The sequence below is a fragment of the Thamnophis sirtalis genome, unplaced genomic scaffold (assembly GCF_051295495.1).
Source record: "Thamnophis sirtalis isolate CommonGarterSnake01/CBP01778 unplaced genomic scaffold, rThaSir2_p1.2 scaffold_6, whole genome shotgun sequence".
In the NCBI taxonomy this organism is placed as follows: Eukaryota; Metazoa; Chordata; class Lepidosauria; order Squamata; family Natricidae; genus Thamnophis; species Thamnophis sirtalis.
In genome coordinates this window covers 37,936,876-37,957,039 of record NW_028261386.1, presented here as the reverse complement: position 1 = coordinate 37,957,039, position 20,164 = coordinate 37,936,876, and the positions used below count along the sequence as shown (strand labels likewise).

General features: G+C 40.4%; 1 protein-coding gene across 3 annotated transcripts in view; it reads right to left on the bottom strand.

Moving 5' to 3' along the window:
* The window catches only part of MERTK (MER proto-oncogene, tyrosine kinase), a 68,116-nt gene that overhangs the window by 27,963 nt on the left and 19,989 nt on the right, over positions 1–20,164 (bottom strand). For all 3 annotated transcript variants that reach the window (XM_087717625.1, XM_087717627.1, XM_087717628.1), the window contains 4 exons: positions 19,046–19,161; positions 12,878–13,061; positions 10,532–10,683; positions 2,426–2,579 (listed from right to left, as the gene is read on the bottom strand). In XM_087717625.1, the coding sequence (XP_087573751.1) occupies positions 2,426–2,579; positions 10,532–10,683; positions 12,878–13,061; positions 19,046–19,161 (606 nt within the window). The remainder of the gene's footprint in view (positions 1–2,425; positions 2,580–10,531; positions 10,684–12,877; positions 13,062–19,045; positions 19,162–20,164) is intronic.

The following is a 20,164-nucleotide window of genomic DNA, read 5'->3' as shown; positions in this document are numbered from 1 at the left end:
CTGGGTGGCAAGGCTGCCAAAGTGGCTGCAGTCCTTGTGGAGTGTGCAGTGATGCCTTCAGGCACTGGAAGCCCCTGTGCCTCGTAAGCCTTGGAGATGGCCAGCCTGATGTTGGCTGGGGAAACCACTCCCTGGTTGCCAGGTGGAAGGAGATGAAGAGGACCTCCGATCACTTAATGGCCATCGAGGCGATGCCAGGACCTTTCCCTTCCCTGGAGGGAACTAGACAAAAATCCGGGAGGATAAACTTCTGAGCCCTGGGAAAGGGGGAGTTAATCTTTGGCATCTTTGACAATCCTGTTGCTGTGGAAGATGCAGAGATCCACCCTGGCCGACAGTGCATTGGCGGAGGTGATAGCTACAAGGAACACTACCTTGAGTGTAAGCAGCTGAAGACTCACCTCCCTCAGCAGCTCGAAGGGTGCTTCCAGAAGTGCCTGGAGCACTGTGGGCAGGTTCCAAGAGGGAAAGCGGTGAATCACCGGGGGCTGGAGGTTGGTTGCTCCCCTGAGGAACCGTTTGATGATGGGAAGTTGGGACAAGGACTGTGTGCCCACTCCCCCTAGGATGGTGGCCAGAGCTGAGACTTGCCTTCTGAAGGTGCTAGTGGCCGGGCCCTTCTTCAGTCCATCCTGGAGGAAATCCAGTACCTGCGGGACTGTGGCTGATGTCAGTTCTACCTGAGCAGAGTGGCACCAGGACGCGAAGGAGACCAAGGTCGCATCGTAGATGCGAGTGGTGAATCTCCTCTTGGCAGCCTCGATGATCCCGATGACCTTGGTAGAAATCTGGACATCCCTTAATTGTGTCTGCTAATCTCCAGACGGTCAGTTGGAGCCAGTCTGGGTCTGGGTGGACCAGATTCCCCTGGATAAGGATTACCTCCCCCCGAGGGATCTTCCAGTGGGGGGGGGGGGCGAAAGACATCTCAATCAGATCTGCGAACCAGGGATGTCGGGGCCAGTAGGGAGCCACCAGGATGACCTCTGCCTTCTCTAATACTAGTTTCCTGAGCATCCCGGACAGGAGAGGGAGGGGAGGGAAGGCGTAGAGAAGACCTAATGGCCAACTGCAGTGCAGGGAGTCATTGTCCGTCGTGCTATGTGCGTGGGGCCTGGGGCTCCCCATCCCTGCTGCTGGGCCGTGGCTCAGGAGCCTCTCAGCAGCGCTAACCGCTCCTGTGCATAGGCCAATCGCAGAACACACAAGAGAAGGTCAGTTGTATAACAATAAGATAAATTTGAAAAAGAAAAAAATCTCGTACCAAGAAGAGCCAGGTATTTAGCTCCTTCTGGGTCGAAGACTGAGGTTAATCTGGAGAGTCAGAGGAGGGGTAGAGGTGTGGCCTCAAGATTTACCTCAGTCTCCGGGCAGATGGGCCGTGACAATACCCAGCTGTGACTCCTCCCACACCCCACTTCGGAGACTTTTATGCCTTGCCCAGAAAAAAGCTTTCATTAGTTTGGAGAATATCAGTAAGGAGATTGGGAATTTGATTGTTTCCCAAAAACCTTTGTCATCCCAATCTATGGGTGACAAAGTATTCACTGCTGCTTGAAATTCAACATTTTAAATTTTTGGGAGAAGTGTTTATTTGGTATAGTTATAGCTCAAAATTCACGGAAAATCTGATAGTTACTCACAAGTTTTGTTCTCTGTCACTGTTCCAATTTAAGGGGCTATTATCAGTCATCATTACAGTAATCCCAATTGGAAGAACTGGACCTTCAGCCAGTTGTTTAACATCAGCTACAGGCCCTAACCTCAATATTTGGCATCTCTGTTCTAACCTGAGGATTCCAAAATTTCCTCACTAAAATATCCAGGAAGCCACAAAAGGAAACAGTGGCAGCAAACTAGAAAATAGGACACTGTGAGTTCTAGTGCAACCTTATCCATGAAGTCAATTGAGTAAACTTGGGCCAGTTGTTCCCTCTCTGACCTAGGAAAATGACAATTGCAAGCCACTTCTAAAATCTTGCCAAAAAAACCTACAAGGACTTGTCCAGATGTTGCCAGGAATCAAGACTGACTTGAAAATATCCATGGGTATGGTATGCATGAGTGCACGAACGCGCACACACACACACACACACACACACACACACACACACACACACACACAGAGGCACGCACACATATATTGGTATGCTGAGGACACTTTTTCCCCATAAAATTCAAGACAATTTCAAAGCAGTTTCTCATTTCCTGGACCAAATTTATATGGCTTTTCTAACATGCGTTTTCTTGGAATCTTCCTGTAAAACAGATCATTGACTATAGCAGTATAGATGCTGTGAATTTCAATTCATACTCGGTTTGGAGCATTTCATATAAAAAGCTAGTGTTCTATTGTTACACAGTGGCTACATGACTAGAATTTCAACAAGTTGTTAATTCATATCACTGTATTAATCTGACTTACCATTGCTTGGAATGAATATTGCTACAGGGTCGCTGGAAGGCCCAACTCCACCATTAGTGACAGCAGCTACTTGCACTATGCAGGTGACATTTGTGACCATAAATGGAATATGGATGAAATTTGTATCTTTACTGGTAGAAAAAGAGTGATTCTTCTGTGAAGAGAAAAATATTTTTTATTCTACCAGTATCTAGTGGACAAGTTTCATAGCTACCTGACAGATTTGCAAATAAACTTTTGTCTTTATTTGCTTACAAATAAGCTTACAGACACTTGCTAATACCAGCACAATTGCTTAGTTAGTTAGTTTACTTTATTATGTTTACTTTATTAGTTTACTTTATGCACATGGTACAACAAAATTAAATGCACATGGTACAATGAAATTAAATAAGTATTTATGTACAGTAGCTGTCTTGGTAACTATAGTACTTCAAGCACTAGAAAGCAACAATTAAAAAGTTGTCAATAAGTTATTTAAATACAGTTCACTGCTGTTTAGAACCCATGCTAAGTTTTTTCCCATTGTAAACAATAAACAGCTGCGGATGATCAGATTAACTCATTACAAATCTATCATCTGGCTGGCAGACAAAATAATAAGAAAGTGTAATTTAACACAAAAACACATTGTAGGAAGCAGTTTGTACAATTGATTTTTTAAAAAATATTCCATGCTCATTCTTCTTCCCTGCCTATGACAAAAACAGAAAATCTCTTGTTTGCTTCCATCATGCTAATTGTGTAATCCCTGATGGTTTAGAACGGATGTGTCATTTAAACTGATCCTTGGTGCATTATTTTAAAAAGAACAAACAGTAATAGACTTAATTTCTACAAAATAGAAAACAGAAGGAAAAAGAAAAGAAATTGGGCAGGCAAATCTGTGGGGAGTCCTAAGACAACTTGGTAATATCATAACAATATTTGCCCACAATCGTTTAATTAACCTCCTGGAATATTGTACAATCTTTGTCTACTTACTTGAGAAAAAGCCCAAGTGAGCAAAATAGGATTTATCTACACATGGACAAGATAAGAATACTTACTAATTGTTCTGACACAGCCTTCGCAAGCAATGAGAAACCACTTACTCATGAGTAAAACAACCCCCTTTTTAAAACAGGGTAGGAACAGTCTTTATTCATGTTGGATAGACCAAACCAAAAATAATTAGTCACAAATGAAAGTCTTTTCCCTTCTGAAACAGGACACGAATAGTCTCTGTTCACATGAGAACTCAAGATAAAAAGTCCTTCAATGATTAGGCCAAGCAGAAACAGTCCCTGTTCACACTGGCTAAGGCAAATGCATTACCTATTATTTCCCAGCAGGGAGACTCGGTTGCAGGGGTGGGTTTCAACCGGTTCGCGGAGGTCCCTGCGAACCGGTTGGTCGGCAAACCCGGAAGTAAGTAACTTCCAGGAACGGCGAAGGGGCCGCCCGCCCGCCCGCGGTCCTTACCCAGTTTTGACGAGTTCTGCGCTTCCACGCATGCGCAGGACGCATACAGCGCCTGCGCGATCCTCCAGGAGCAGCTGGAGCGTCGCGCAGACACTAGTACACATGCGTGCACCACGCGCGTGCACAAGGACGCCGTCGGCCCTGTTCCAACCGAACCGGTTGGAACGGGGCGAGAAACCTACCCTTGCTCGGTTGGCACCTCAAATATAGAGCAATTAGACCCAACAAAACTGGTTCTGACAAAGGAATCTGATCTACCTGGGGAAAAGAATGGTTGTCTGTGACAAAAGGCCACTCCCAAACCCCTACCATTTATTTCCCAGCCAGGGAGAGACTGGATAGTGTCTACGACTTTTTTTCCCTGAGAGCCAGCTTATTGCCTTCCATTGCTCTCCTCTCTTCTACACCTATCTGGGATAGGTCCCATCTGTCGTCCCCCCCCTCACTCAGCTCAGGTACCAAATATAGCTGCCTTCCCACCTGGGGGCGAACAGAAAGCCCCGGCTCTGCCCCGGCTCTGCCTCTGATTCTGCTTCTTCCAAAGGCTTGGAAACTGGCCCAGGCTCCCCCTCAACCTCCTCCTCGTCTGACTCTGCTGCTAGCTCTGCTGGCAGCCAACGGGCCACAACACTAATGACCTGAAAAATCTCAAAAAGGTTAATACTGTATAAATATAGTCAATGAAAATATTATTTCAATAAGTACTACCTGCCAAATTTGTGATTTCAATGGAATCAAAGAAATATTTAAGTTATATTTTTTGTCTGATTTCAATATCACCCTGATGGAATGCCTTTTGTGATGAGATGAGTGTTTGGAGATTTCATAATAGCATCAAACAGAAAAATATATATGCAAATTTAGGCATTATCCTGCCAACTAGATGTCGGTTCCATCTAATAGCATTAGCACACCCAACTTGAAATAAATTTCTGTTCCTCTAAATTTCCTATACAGCCTATGAATCAAATGAAGAACTGAAAAAGAAACCAAAACAGTACTTGTAGGTACCACCTCCTTGTAAATTGTCCCCACCCTCCACATTTTCCGTGACTCATAACGCAGCTGACAGACTAGTTTAGTATAATAACATGGTAGAGGGATAGAGCAGGAACTGTTTAAACCGGTTTAAAAATTCTCTGTAAATAGGAAGTAAGAAAAAATGATAAGGCTGCAACTCTGAGAAAATGAACTTATCAGAAATATTTTTTTTCTTTTTTATATTAACAATTTTATTTAAATTACAGTTATACATATTAAAAACTAATACAAAGTACAAAAAACTTAAAAAGCCAGTTTGGTCTAATGGTTAAGCTACTAGGCCAAAAACCAGGAAACTGTGAGTTCCAGTCCTGCCTTAGGCATGAAAGCTGGCTGGGTGACTTTGGGCGAGTCTCAGCCCACCTCAGCTCCCAGTTAGAGTTGACGAAATTGTGGGAGAAATAGGAGGGGCAGGGGGGGGATTGCTGCCAGCTCGGCAAACCGGATTGGGTGAACCGGTAGTAGCGGCAGCAGGAGGCTCCGCCCACCCACCCAGATGCTTTTGCGTGCATGTGCAGAAGCGTCGCACAGGCAGGAGGACACCCAAACCGGTAATAAGAAAATTGGCAACCTACCACTGAGGAAGGGGAAGGAGGAAGATATGCTGTGACTTCCCCTTTATCACAAGTCTCAATAATTTTAACAACTTTAACAACCTTGTCATAAAATGTAGCAAACAATCTCTTCCTCCATATCTCATCCCTTATCTTTTGAACAGATCCAGTTCTGGTCAGCAATAGTCATATGGGTAACCAGACATAACACAATTTATCAAAGATATTTCAAAAAAGGAAAATACGTTTTTTTTTAAAAAAAGGACAGGCTGGGATTATCAGGAAAAGTATAACAAAATTGGAATAAGTAGGTTATGTCAACTTAAATAATTGCTTTCAGAATAATTTCATAAGGTACAGTGATAAAATAGCCTTTTATGTTGAAGGTTTATTTAAATTAAGTTCAGCTATGTTCATTACGATATATCCCTTTGTAAGAGTGCACAAATTAAGTATTTATGACCACTATAGATCATTTTTTTACAAATAATTTGTTATACTTTTTTATCTACTTTATTTATTAAATTTGTATGCTGCCCATCTCTCCTATAAGGTGACTCTAGGAAACTCTATTTTTTAAATTTAGAATGGATATGAAGACTTTTTCATTTTACCTAAATCCTGTTGTGGTTACAGTAAAGACCTTTATGACCGGCTTCACACACCATTGTAACCCATTGGAAATTATGTAAATTATTTGGGATTGGTTTCTTAGAAACAGTGGTTGCAGCTCAGAACTCTGTTTGACACTGTATCTATCAAGAAGACAATGGGAAACTGAAGAAATTGGGTATGCTTTAAAAAACGATTTGGAGGAAATGTTTCAGAACTCACATAGGTTCTTTCACAACAGTTGTGTGAAACAAAGTGCTACTACTTTAACAACCCTAAGTACTGACTCCTTAAAGCAGCAGCTTTCTTTTTCACTTTCACATTGAAAGCTGAGAAAAGCTGAGCTACTTTAAACCATGGAGGTTTTTAAGAAACGATTGGACAACCATTTATCGGAAATGGCATAGGGTTTTCTGCTTGAACAAGGGGTTGGACTAGAAGACCTTCAAAGTCTCTTCCAAACTCTGCTATTCTGTTATGTCCAATCTCTTAACAATTTTGAGGTTAGCAGTACATATACAAATGTACAATGCATACATCTCCATCTTATCTAAAAGATTTTTCTGCCTAATACATTTTCCTCTTGTTAAACACCAACTAAACCTTTGGAAAGGCAAACTTAAAAATATTTAACCTACACTGACTTCACCTTCTTACATAAGGATGAAAAACAAAGAACAGAGATAACTTTATTACATTGGAGAGCAGGCTGAGCACAGAAGTGTCAGCAAAAGGGGTCAAGGGACAGGGAAAGGACAAAATGAGTGTAACAACAACATTGTGCTTGTTTTCCTCCCCACCCCACCCCACCCCACCCAAAAAAACATTGTATTCTGCACATTGGATGCTTCTGCCTGAGTCCTATTAACTGGAGAATGGGGAAGCCTCTTCAGAGAGGGAACAAGTGACACACAGTTGCCCAGAATTCTCTAAAACTTGCATTTAAATGTCATGGAGAAGAGTAAATTGTCACTAGCATCTAAATCAGTTTCAGTTTTCAGTCCAGATTGATTCCCAGTTAATGTCTAACCTTTGATCAGACAGCAAAGGATTTGGAGATGAACTGTATTAAAAGTTAAAGCCATATGAAAAAAAGTTGGCATTGCATATTTTATTGGGAGAGCTAGACACACAGATTTATATCTTGTTCTGAGAATCAGGATGTAACCTTTAGCTTACCATCTGTAATATAAGTTGCTGAGTTAGCGTCTCTACTCTGAGTTAGTCAGGAGACCGTAACACTACTGTGCTGATTTCAGTATCTTTGTGCTGTGATTTCTAAATCCTTAAAAATGAACTACTTAAAAAGGGAACAGAAAGCTAAAGTTTAATACAGAACAAACATAAATAATATTTTATGGAAAATGTAACATATTTAAATAGCTCAGTGTGATAATCTCTGTGCAGATATTCATACCATGTGGATGAATGTACAATGTATCATCTGTGCTATATTTTTGGATTAGAAAAGTAACTTTAAGTTAAATTAAGTCATCTGGGGTAGAGAAATGAACGTTTTAAAAAAGTGTTATCTTTTGATTTTTCCTGCTTACCCAGAAAACCTCATTTCTATAGCATAGCTGTTGTTTCTCTATTGTACAACACATTTAGCACAATACTGAGGGTGGCCAGAGATGAAGAGTTTTGGAGGAAGATTCCCAGCTACGCAACATCTTCAGGTTCAACTGACTTAGTGTTATTTGAAAAGCACAACACCAAAACACATCTGGAAGTGAACAGTGACTTACATCCTTATCATCTTGTGACTGGATTACTTCATTATGATATACACGGGGCTGCCTTTGAAGATAGTTTGGAAGCCACAGCTGGAACAGAATAGGCCAGTGATGGCGAACCTTTTTGTAAAGGCATGCCAAAATTGTGTGTGCACTATTGCACGTGCATGCCCACAGCCACAATTCAATGCGTACCACCCACCTGCGCATGCATGTGCAATCCCCATCCCACACATGTGTGCACGATACACACACACGTGCGGGGGAGGGGAGGGTATTCATCCTCCCCAGGTTCCGGAGGCTTTCCTGAAGCCTAGGGACAGACTTCCCTGCCCACCCCCAGAGACCCTCCAGAAGCCGGAAACGGATTGTTTCTGAACTTCCAATTGGCCTGTTTCGTGCCCTCTCCAGGCTCTGGAGGCTTTCCTGAAGCCCAGGGAGGGTGAAAATGGCCTCCCCCCGGCCCTCTGGAATGTGTGCCTGCAAATATGCCTCCATGTGCCACCTGTAGCATGTGTGCCATAGGTTCGCCATCATGGGAATAGGCCATCCAGGCTACTAAAGGAAGAAATTCATTGTTGCAGAATTTTCCTACAATACCATAAAAGGGCTGAGGTGGACCATGATGAATTTTAGGTGCAATATAGGACAGTTATCTCATCTTTCGACTGCGATCACAATGGAAAAGGGATTCATTTCTGTTTATATAGTTAAAGGAGAGGTCAGCACCAATCTGAATGTGATTACTGTAATACAAAACAATTCCCCATAAAATCTAAATAAAATGAGAGAAATTAAGCTATCATTCACCATGATATCCTCTATGATGGCTAAGAGATACATGTAGCCCTTGATTTATGACTAATCATTTAGCGACAATTCAAAGTTATATAGCACAGAAAAAAGTGACTTATGACCAGTCCTCACACTTACGACCATCACAGCATCCCTATGATCATGTGATAGCGATTTAGGGAACTGGACAACCAGCGCATATTTATGATGGTTGCAGTTTCTCAGAACATATATCCCCATTTGTAATCTTCCCAGGCAGTTTATGACAAGCATGGTCAATGAGGGAAGCTGGATTCACTTAGTAACTATGGTGATTTGCTTAACGACCATAGCAAAAAAGCTTGTGGAATTGGGCATTGCACTGTGATATCTCATTTAATGACTACATCGCTTAGTGATGGAAGTTCCAGTCCCACTTGTGATTGTAAATCAAGGTCTACCTGTATGGGTGAGGAATTTGCTTCAGGAAATATATAAACCAGGTAGAGGGAACTTGTATGACCAATCTAATTCAAAGGACTTTTTTTAAAAAAGTACTTAGGCCAGCATGTATATGAAATTACTTTTTCCAGCATCAATAAGACTGATTTTTCAATGGTAGGAATCGGCTACAATAATTAAGAGACAAAAACCCTTCAGCACATAATAAATTTAAGATCTTGCCAATTTGTGGCAGCAGGCAAGCCTCCTGGATGGTACTAAACAATTATAGATAGTCCTCAGGTTACTTGTTCAGCAGCCATTCAAAATGATGATGGTATTGAAGGAGGGGGAATTACGACTGATCCACAAAATTGCAGCTATCGCAGTATCCCCACAGTAACATGACCATGATCTGGCCACCTGATTGCCATTTGCACTCTTATCTGCTAGGTTCTCACAACCAAAGTCAATGGGAGGGAAATGTTCAAGTCACTTCTCACTCTCTACTATAAGCTTCTAGTCAGCCTCCTCATGCTTCCCAGCATCCCCCACCTCCTACTAGCCCTTCCCGACCCACCAGTGGACTCCACTGGACTGCCTGCTAGCACCTGACTCCTCTATACCCTCCCCACGCTTTTCATCTGGAACTCCTATCTCTTCCTGCTTAATGACCCAGGTGTTGGGGTTATCATGGCAACCAGAACTGCTGGGATTGCTGTCCTTAAAGAATGCAGTCAGTGTTGTGTTTTACAACCACATCCCTTATGGACAGCAATTCTAGTCCAAATTGCGAAGGAGTAACTGTAATTAGGTCAAAGAGCTGAGCTTCTTAGCTTGCAATTAGGACTTCTTAGGGAAGAATTATACCAAGGAGAAAAACTGTTCAGGAAGAGATACTCAAGAAACTGCACAATATTTGATGTTAAGGCCATGCCTGCTGGATAGAGATAAGAGAACAAAAAAAGATGATGTCCTTCTTTTGTAGGAAGTCTGATTACCCCTTATAAGAACTATCTGTTCTTTTCAAGGTATCTTGCTCTGTGTGGAAAGAGGATCTCAGAGAGAGAATCAAAAAGGAGGCAACTAGAAAGAGAGAAAATGGATAGTTTATGTTCTTGACACAATTTCTGATTGATCATTTCCTTTTATATCACACAGCATGAGACACAAAAATAAGAAATCATGTAAAGCTTTCTTTCAGATGTTGATCATGTAAAGTGATCCACATCTGATTGCTTCTGGGATTTTTGGCCAAGATCAAGTGCAGGGGAAAAAGATCTCTGGATCTTTGATTTGAAAAGCTGTAGCTAATGACAGAAGGCATAATTAGATGGTTATAATCTGATTCTTGAGAAAACAGCTTGTATTCATGATATTTCTTATGCCACCTAAAAGGCTGATGGTTGCCCAAGGTTTTTTTTTTAATCCTTTCTTTGGGATATTCAGTGTTGACTATTTAATCAATATTAATTCATACTTACAGATCGTTCTGATGTTTGCCATACATAAGAGATCCTGTAGCTCTGAAGTTTGCCATTCATCTGTGAAGCAGGAGGCTTAATCCACTTGACCATTACTGAAGAACTGGATTCGTTTATAGAGATTGTGACATTCAAAGGTGGAGCAGATGGAGCTTAAGAACAGAATACAGATACAAAAAACCCCTAATTAATCTTTTGGGTGGAAACAGGAAAAAAAACACCAGAAATAAAACAATATTTATTGTCTTGGTTCTCTAGACCAAGAGAGGGGAATGACATCCATGCTGGGATTGACAGGAATTCAAATTTTAGCAGGCTGCCTTTTACAAATAAGGTATTTTCCTACATCCCTTTCTATATGTTCAATCCTCCCTAAATTATACTTCTATGAATAATAGCAGAATCACAACATATATTTTCATTAAGAACAATTTGTACTAATGATCGGGGGAATGGAGTATGTATCATTCAAAACGAAAAGGAAGTAAAAGGCAAAATAATTACTTGTAGGTCATTATCTTGCTGACTCCATAGTTTTGTTGGTGCTTTTCATTTTATAAACTTTTTAAAAAGAGTCATATATGCTACTTGCAGAATATAGTGTGCAGATATTCATATACAGGGCGGGGCATAACCTTTTCCTAGGGGGTCACAGCAACACTTGTAATAACAACACAAATAATTCATACACCATTCGAAAGCCCATCAAAAACTGAGTTTATTGACACGATTTAATAGTCAGTATGACCACCATTAGCCCTTCGAACAGCATTCAAACGAGGTGGATAAGAACACAACAAATCTTCAAACAGTTCCGTTCGATTTTCCAGATTTTTCAACACAGTTTCCAAATTCATTCTCAAAGTTTCAACCGAATATCGATTTTGACCTTGCTCCTGAATCATCAGAGCTTCCACTTCATCCTTAATTATGGCCCCAATGTTCTCTGCCGGATTGAGATCTGGCGAATTTCCCGGCCAGACGTCATTGCCCCAAAATTTGACATTGTTTTCCTTTAACAATTGCTGAGTCGCATTTGCACGCATGCAAGGAGCTTTGTCATGAAGAAAGACAGCCTCACCAACCACCAAGACATTGTCTGGATCACTGAGAAATGGAATGACATTCTCCAATAAAATTTTCTCACGGAAATAACTGCCATCCCAGGATTCCCCTTTATCCTTCAAAACCCAATGCAGTTTCTTGGCTGTGAAAATGACGAAAATCCCGATGCAAGTCGGATTGCGAACGATTTGTCGATATCGTTCATGTTTGGCGATGTCGTCGACGTCTTTAGCCCAAATTCGATCGTTCTGGAAATTCGGTTTTCGAATGGCATAAACGAAGAATTCGTCAGATGGCGCCAAATGAAGAAAATCTTCCTCGGTCCATTCAGACAACCAATCGCACAACCAAAGCCGATCTTGAACGTGTGTTTGAGTTTTCAATTGTTTGCAAATGACGTGGAATGGCTTCAAACCTTCTCGTTCTCGATATCGGCCGATTGTCCTTTGATCAACTCGTTTTCCACGAATTTGAAGGATTTCTTGGGCCACTTTTCGGTTTCCTTTTCGTTGTTTGCGACTGCCAGTTGCAATGATGGCTTTGCTTTCTTGGGACAGTTGCAGAGGACGCCCTTCTCCAAATTTTGTGAAACATTCTTGGGCTGTTTTGTTCCAATTATCAGTAACCCAATCCAGATGACGTTTCAATTTGTTTGCAATCCATTTTCGATTGATAAACGTCGCTCCAGCATCGCGAGCCTCTTGAAAGGCAATGCATTTTATTCTGTCAATGATCCTTTGTTCTTCCGAATCGAATTTTCCAGCCATTCTTAAAGCAAATTTAACATTTAATAGCTCATTCAATTCAGTTTTTTATGGGCTTTAAAATGAGGTGTCGCGGAAGTTGTAAACTGCTGTCGATCTTGCTGTGACCCCCTAGGAAAAGGTTATGCCCCGCCCTGTATTAACAAAATGGCACAGGCATGGGAATAAGAGGGGCTCATTGCTTATTGCCAGTGATCTCATTGGCATGAGCCACCAATTGTAATCAAATGTAAAAATGTGGCTAGGAAGGAGGATACTGCTCTATAGAACAAAGTGCCTCTGAGCATTCAATCAGCCCAGGGATTTGTTTGTACAGATTGGAATATGCATCTGTCTCATTTCATACCACATTTATTTTTGTTTGCCCCTATCGTTATCTCAGTAAATTGCAGGAAGAAAGGGGCTTACTGTTAAACCAGAAATCAGAAATTTTAGCTGACCTACTACAAATATCCTGGAAAATGATCCTTTATTCCTCTGTCCACTACCATCATGCTGCCTTGTTGATATATCTTACCTCCTTCAGTTGTACTGGCCGTAATCCAAGGGCTGAGACTTGACCATCCTACTTCATTCTTACAAGAAACACCGATGTTGTAATCCTTCATGGCTGATAGATTCTGAATAAGATACTGATGCGGTGGTATAGAAGTGTTAAAAATCATCATAGAAGTGTTACTTGGTGCATCCACTTCTTTTACCTAGTTTAAAAAATGTTAAACAAATACGTTAAGGAAGGAGTGCTCTGAAAGTATCTCTTCAATTATCCATGCTTAATTTTCAGTGTTAAGAAGGTGCTGAGGAGTCCTTCTTTTCCAGGGCTCATTGAAATCATTTTGATGACAAAAAGTAGCAAAGTCTACTCCTCCATGATGAGCACTGGATGAACTGAAAGAATGACCTAGACCAGGGGTGTCAAACTCGTGTCATCACAGCAGCGTCACGTGACGTATTGAGACTTTTTCCCCTTCGCCAAACTGGGTGGGGACAGGGCCAGCATGTGACGCATCTGGCCCGCGGGCCGCAAGTTTGACACTCTGACCTAGACCTATCTGGAATGCTGCCATGATGTAGAACTCAGCCAGTAAATGAAAGTAATGCTGTTAACAATCTAAGCTTTGCTTATTTTTACAAAAGCTGATTAGAACTAAAGTCAAAAAGACTAGGATGGGATTAGGTTGAATGAAATTGTTTTGAAGGAAAAGTTCTAAGTAGCCCAAAATGTTCATATATTTAGGTTCTCTATGATTCCCCCAAAGTCATTGCCTTTTACTTGCTGCTGTACTCCATTTGGCAATTTGTTTCATATTATTATAATGTAAGGGAAGCCATTCTCTCAGAAGACACAACAAGGCCATCAGGAATAACATAGTCAGTGAGGCAAGGTCATATAATTGTTTAGTCAATCAGATTTGACTATAGAGATCATCAGAGAGCCAAAGGATGGCACTGACTTGTACTCCCACTTGCAGTGGAAATCAGCTTTGCTCCCTTTTATAGGCATTTCAATGTCTCAATGAATAAGGGAAGATACATTTCACATGATTCCCAATCCTATTCCTGAGAACACGCACACACACACACATGCATTTAAGCATGCATAAAAATAGGTACCGTTTCAATTCAGTCTCTTTTCAGCCTTTGCAGCATTCAATAAATAATAGCATTAAATACTATTGTACCCTCTGTAAAGAAAAGCATAAAGGGCATTCAACAGTGCTGTGAGATGCTTTGGCAAGTAAATGGAGAGGTAATTATAACCAGATGTTCTTATTTTTTTATTGTTTCATTTCTAAGAGTCATAAATATACCTTTGGCTTTTAATTTCCCCCAAGTAAAAAAGGAGATGGAAGAGATTACTTGATTTAAACATAACAACTAAACCATGATACCTTTTAAAACATACATACATTCATACATACATACATACATACATACATACATACATACATACATACATAATTTATTTACAGTCACAGACCAAAACAGTCCCACTTCTCTCTCTCTTTAGCTTTCTTTTTCTTAACAATTAATCCTTTGTTCTCCAGCTTCAGGCGGTAGTAGTCCTCTGGTGGGTGTTAGTCCCCTCGGTTGCCGTAGAGCAGGTAAACCCGTTTAATCTGGTTCCTAAGTATCAGGCAATCTTTGTCAAATCAAGAATTACTTCGTGATTGATATAGACCACTTGGCCCACAGATGGCTCCAAGCTCCCTTTGGACACTGTTAATTAGTGATTCAAAGGCCAAGACTATCTCCGAGCCATTACTTGCTAGTACCTGATTATACAAGTTGTGACACTCCGGAGATGGTAAAAAGGAGTGAAACTTTATTTCAGTATTGGGAGACCATTTGATCCTCCTTGTGTACGAGGCTACATAGGGATCTAATATCTGAGGGCCCCTAGGGAGATGTATATTTGAAAAAAGCTCAATAATTGTAACCAGGGGGTAGTGGTCGTTCTCCGTAAGGCAGTCCACATAAAAAGCACCGACTGCCTCTCTTAAACGTTGAGATATCAGCACAAAATAAATAACACTACTCCCACGTAAGGAACTAAAAGTAAATTTGCCAGCCAGATCACCTAGGGTACTCCCATTAAGAAGTATCTTGTTGTGTTGGGCTGCTAGAAGGGCTAACTGAATGCCAGCAAAATTTGTTAATTCATCCTTAGAATGGCTGAAGTCAGATGACTTATGGCCTGGAGGGTTTCTTGGGGGCAGAGTGCCTCTATCACTGGGGGGACATGAGCTTTCAGATGGGCGTTAAAGTCACCCCAACATCAACATTTAAGTAATTATAGTCCAGTTTTTGAATGTTTTACAAACACTGCTTTAAAAATTAACTTTGGAATTTTTAATATTTTCTGACTCAGAATTATATTCCTATAGTTTTCATTTATGCATGTAATAGTTAATATAAAATATTAATATTTGGAATGAGGCTGATTTTTTTTTAAAAAAAACTCTTTAATCTATTTCCAGAGCTTTAGTAACAATGCAGTATGAATACCAGCAACATGATGACATCCGGAAAAGAAAGGCATTTTCCACCAGCTATGACAGTCCCTAAAAGCTGTTTATTCAGAAGAGTTAAAAGGCAATGAGGGCAGTTTCAATGGACTTTGTGCCTATATCACAGGAAACTGAAAAGTCAGGTTCACCTGCACATAAATTTGCCAGGAAATTTTTCCTTAAGTTTTATTTAGGTACTAAAAGGGAAAACATTTGGCTTGGCTTCTTAATGGAATGAATCACGTTTCAGGAAATGCTGATGCGGCCTGGCTATCAACAAGGGAAGGCACTTCCTTGGCAGCATGAAACAATTATTTAAAACTATAGCATGATCTCAAAGGGTGAAGACTACAAACCTGCTCTGCGGAAGTGACTGTACAATTTTTACTTTGTCAACTTTTTGGAGTTTTCCATTTGTCAAGAAACAATCACAAAAGAAATAAGGAGCAATGGCCTTATGGCTCTAGTCCAAACTATTCAAATGTAGTATTCAGATGTTTTTGACCAGGTGTGTCAAACTCAAGGCCCAAGAGACTGGGTGCTTAAATCTGGCCCGTGGGACTGACTTGGAAATAGCAAAGGACCGGCCTGCGGTTCCTCTAACAGCCAAATCGGGTGCGGGGGAGATGCTAGCAAAGTGCTGCAGGAGGCCATCCAGGCCAAAAATGGGACACAGGGGGACCATGTGACTCCTGTACCCCGTTTTGGCCAGCAGAGTGTTGTAGGAAGCTGTCCAGGCTGAAAATGAGGTGTGCCCCATTTTGGCCAGCAAACTGATGCAGGCCATCCACATCAAAAAGGGAGTGGGGGCCATGCACAGGCCCCTCATGCCCTGTTCTGGCTGACAGGGTGCTGCAGGAGGCATCCATCCCATCCTGTCCCATCCCCTGGCCAGTCCACGAAGAACTACAGTCCTGATCCAGCTCTCAAAGAAATCCAATTTGACACTCCTGTTTTACACTTTTCTCACAGTACAACTAACATCAAGAGATTGGAGATACTTTTCAGCTAATAACCAGTATTACAGTAGGAAGCCATTGAACAATATAGTGAACTAGACTGCTAACTAGCTAATCCAACTAATCAGCAGCAGTCCAGGCTTTCAGAAAAATCTTTTTCTCAGCCATATTTGAAGACACTAAGGATTTTTTCACTTTACTATTACTTTTCTTCATTTATCTTTAACTTAAAGATTGTATTGTTTTTACTCTGTATTAATAAAAATTATATATGAGAATTTTTTTAAAAAAAACACAGCAAATATCCCAAAGTGATAAGTCCTAAAACAAAAACCTAACTCAGATTCCAAAAGGATGTATCTGGAGTTAAAAGCTCAGTTATATATTACTCAGAAATATGTGTAATCAAACCCCCGAAGTAATTTGAGCATCACGATGTAAGATTATATTGTTGATCTAATTGGATCCTATATATATAACAATTGTTTTCTTTGCCACAGGGTGCACAAAATGTTCTTTTCTAAAAGCTCATAATTTCTGAGTACACTAGGGAATCTGATTTGTCAATTATTACCACTATTACAGTGTAAAAGCTATAATATTGGATGAACCATAACCATTCTAATCTCCTTTAATACCTCTAGTGTACTGGGTGACCCTGGAGAGGTAGTCTCTCTCAAAAAAAGAAATGTTATAAAGGTAAGATATTTCTTTGCACAGCTCTATAAGGGCAGAGAGAGATTAGAACAGTAACAAATACAAATACCTGCTGTGTTTTTACATTGTCAGAATTGTTCTTCTTTCTGCTTCCTTTCAGGCAAAATATACGAGCAATATCTTCTCCCTTTATCATTTATGAACTATAATCAAACTTGGGTTATCCAGACTGTAGGCCCAGTGAAATTATGGAATTGGTTTCTATGAGTCTGCAGCGCTGCAACTGAGATTAAATCTGGCCTAACCCTAAAGCTGTAATCCTGGGCAATCTATAATTAGATTAAGTTCACAAGAAGCCAATGGAATTCAAGGACTTAAGTTAAGCAGCCCTCTCTTCCAGGAATGTCACAAATAAGAACAATTACTGTGAAGCCAGAAGTTTCAGAGAAGCCAAAAGAAAAAAGTCTCCCACTTTTCAGTAGAAATAAAAATGATTGGGTAGCACTCATTTACACAGAAGCCCACAGTTCTTGACATGGCTAGACTGTGTACAAAAATGTACACAGCACCGCTGTGAGATATTTAATTGTTAAGTGGCCACTGCCTAAGGTTATGCAACATTAGATTATGTTTCCCCCTCCCCTTGATGATTACAGGAATCCTGTAGAATAGATAGAATACAAAAGCAGAATGGATAGATGTTCAAAAAGTTCATTAATTCATTTGTCGAAGAGCTTATACAGCAAATAATCCAGTAATCAGAATGTGGAATGCAGTTAAAACCAGCCTAATGAACACAATAGCAGTGGGAAAAAGGCAGGGCATTTGGAAGCCAGCATAAACAACATGCCCCCACAGACAATGTGGTTTTAAAAAAAATCTGGCAAGAAGCAAAAGCATTTAAAGGGGAAGAAGAAAACAGGATCTCTTGAATGGGGCACAGTTTCCAAAAAATACAGAGACTTCGCAAAAGTTGACATCTTCCATCCTATGCAAATGCTTGTTGGGAGTAGACAGGATGAGAAGAGAGATGGATCAACATCACAATAGCTGCCCTGGCTTCATTTTCATGGATTCAACCATGATGTTCACTAGAATCCACATCTAGAGGGCCAGCATTTGAAGGCCTTCAATTTCATTGGAGGGAGAGGGATCCCTACAGACCTGTCCTCTTTAATAGCAGCAAAAAGCTACATCTGTTCATATCTTGCCAAGGACTGTTTGATTGTTGGTCTGGTATTAATCCTCATGTTAATCTCTATTTATCTGGATGTTGATTGTCGGCATTTTGGTCTTTTTACTTTTTTTTTATGCTATTGTTTACAAGCATTAACAATACCCCAATTCAGGAATCACTAACTCAGACAAACAATCAGACAATAAACAACAGACTAATAAACACTCCCACCAACATTGACAGGGCAAATTGCTTGTACATAAACAGAGAACAAACCCTACTCCCTTCTAGCATATATAGTCGAGACTAATGAAATCTCCGTAAGAATTCATCCCCTCTTAACAGAAAGGATAAAGGAATGAAGGCTGTCAGGGAATTTCATTATTTTTGCTAAGATTTTGTTGTTGTTGTTGTTGCTATTATCAATGTTCATCTCAATCCTTCAGGATGAGGAGTTGCTTGCATTAACTAAGCCAGCTTTTCCCCACCTCCTCTCTCCCTAGATCATAACTTGCACCATTCCAAGAAAAGATGGCCCTTGGTTTCACTGACTGGGGTTGTTGGGACTGGAAGGCTGGTTTAGCAAAAAGAAGAGTGCAATCCAGTGGTGGGATTCAAATAAATTTAACAACCAGTTCTCTGCCCTAATGATTTATTCCAACAACCAGTTCACCAAACTGCTCAGAAAGTTAACAATTGGTTCTCCCGAAGTGGTGCGAACTGGCTGAATCCCACCACTTGTGCAATCCCAATACACTCAGGAGAATCTCACCAATTATTTATTCTGCAGTCTTGTTGCTAAAAACAGAAAAAAGTAAGCATTATATAAAACTTCACATCAAAAAGCACTACAATAATGTTAAATATGATTTTCTATTTACCAGAACACTGCAGGAACTCAAAGGGGAATAACCATCAAACCCTGGGACCCAGGATAGCAGCACTGTGTGGGCTCTTGCGCTCAGAACATGAACCTCCATAGGTGGAGATGGAAGCCCTGCATTAGAAACAAAAAGATATTCATAAATAATTCTATCTTTTGTGATTGTCAGCTTGTCCAGAAAATCTTTGGGATGGATATTTGCCACATATTGGAAAGCATATTGGATTCAATGGGTCCCCTCAATATCATTTTACTCTATATTGATTTTTCTCTCAGCTTTTTTTTCAATGAATTCAAGGTGATGAATGCAGCTTTCTTATTCATTGTACTTTTTACAACAAACTTGAGTTGGGCTGATCCCCAAACTTATTCAGTAAACTTTGTGGGGATCTACCTAACCTTATCTGACAAAAATCCAGTATCCTAACTGAGCCAACCCCACACAAGCACTTTCCAGTTGTTTTGGAATATAACCTTCATTCCCCAGTCCATGTGCTATCTGGGGATGATACACAACACATTCAAGTTTAAGGAAGCTACTCCAGCAATTCTATCAGATAGCCCAGCCAGGAAAGTATGGGAAGTTCAACATGACTGCTTAATTACCAAAACTGAACTCTGCCCTTACCCGGGACTTTGACTTTTAACTTAGATTTTATCCTGTAGGAGAAACCCTCCAACTAAAAATGTAAAACAAATAATGAACAGTGCAGTCCTGTAGAGATCTACTGAAAAGAAAGGTAGTCTGAGTTCAATCAGTTTTCCTTCTGATTAACAGAATAGGATTACAAACTTAAGATCACTTCTATATGTTGCTTGATAGTGAGATGTTGATATATACATTTAATTAATCAATAAATATGACTATATTAAATAAAGCATACTGAAAGTCCATCAGCCCAACCATTACACTGTCACATATTATTAATGAATATATTTCAATCTATGAGGTTTATTTATATTTTTTTTACATTTCTGTTATTTTCGTGACAAGGGCAGATATAGTCCCATAATTCCCAGCTAGTATAGTCAAAGTCCGAATGCATTTGTAGGACATGAGGTTGGGAGGGGTGCATCAGGCAAGAAGAAGAAGAAGAGGAAGAAGAGGAAAGAAGAA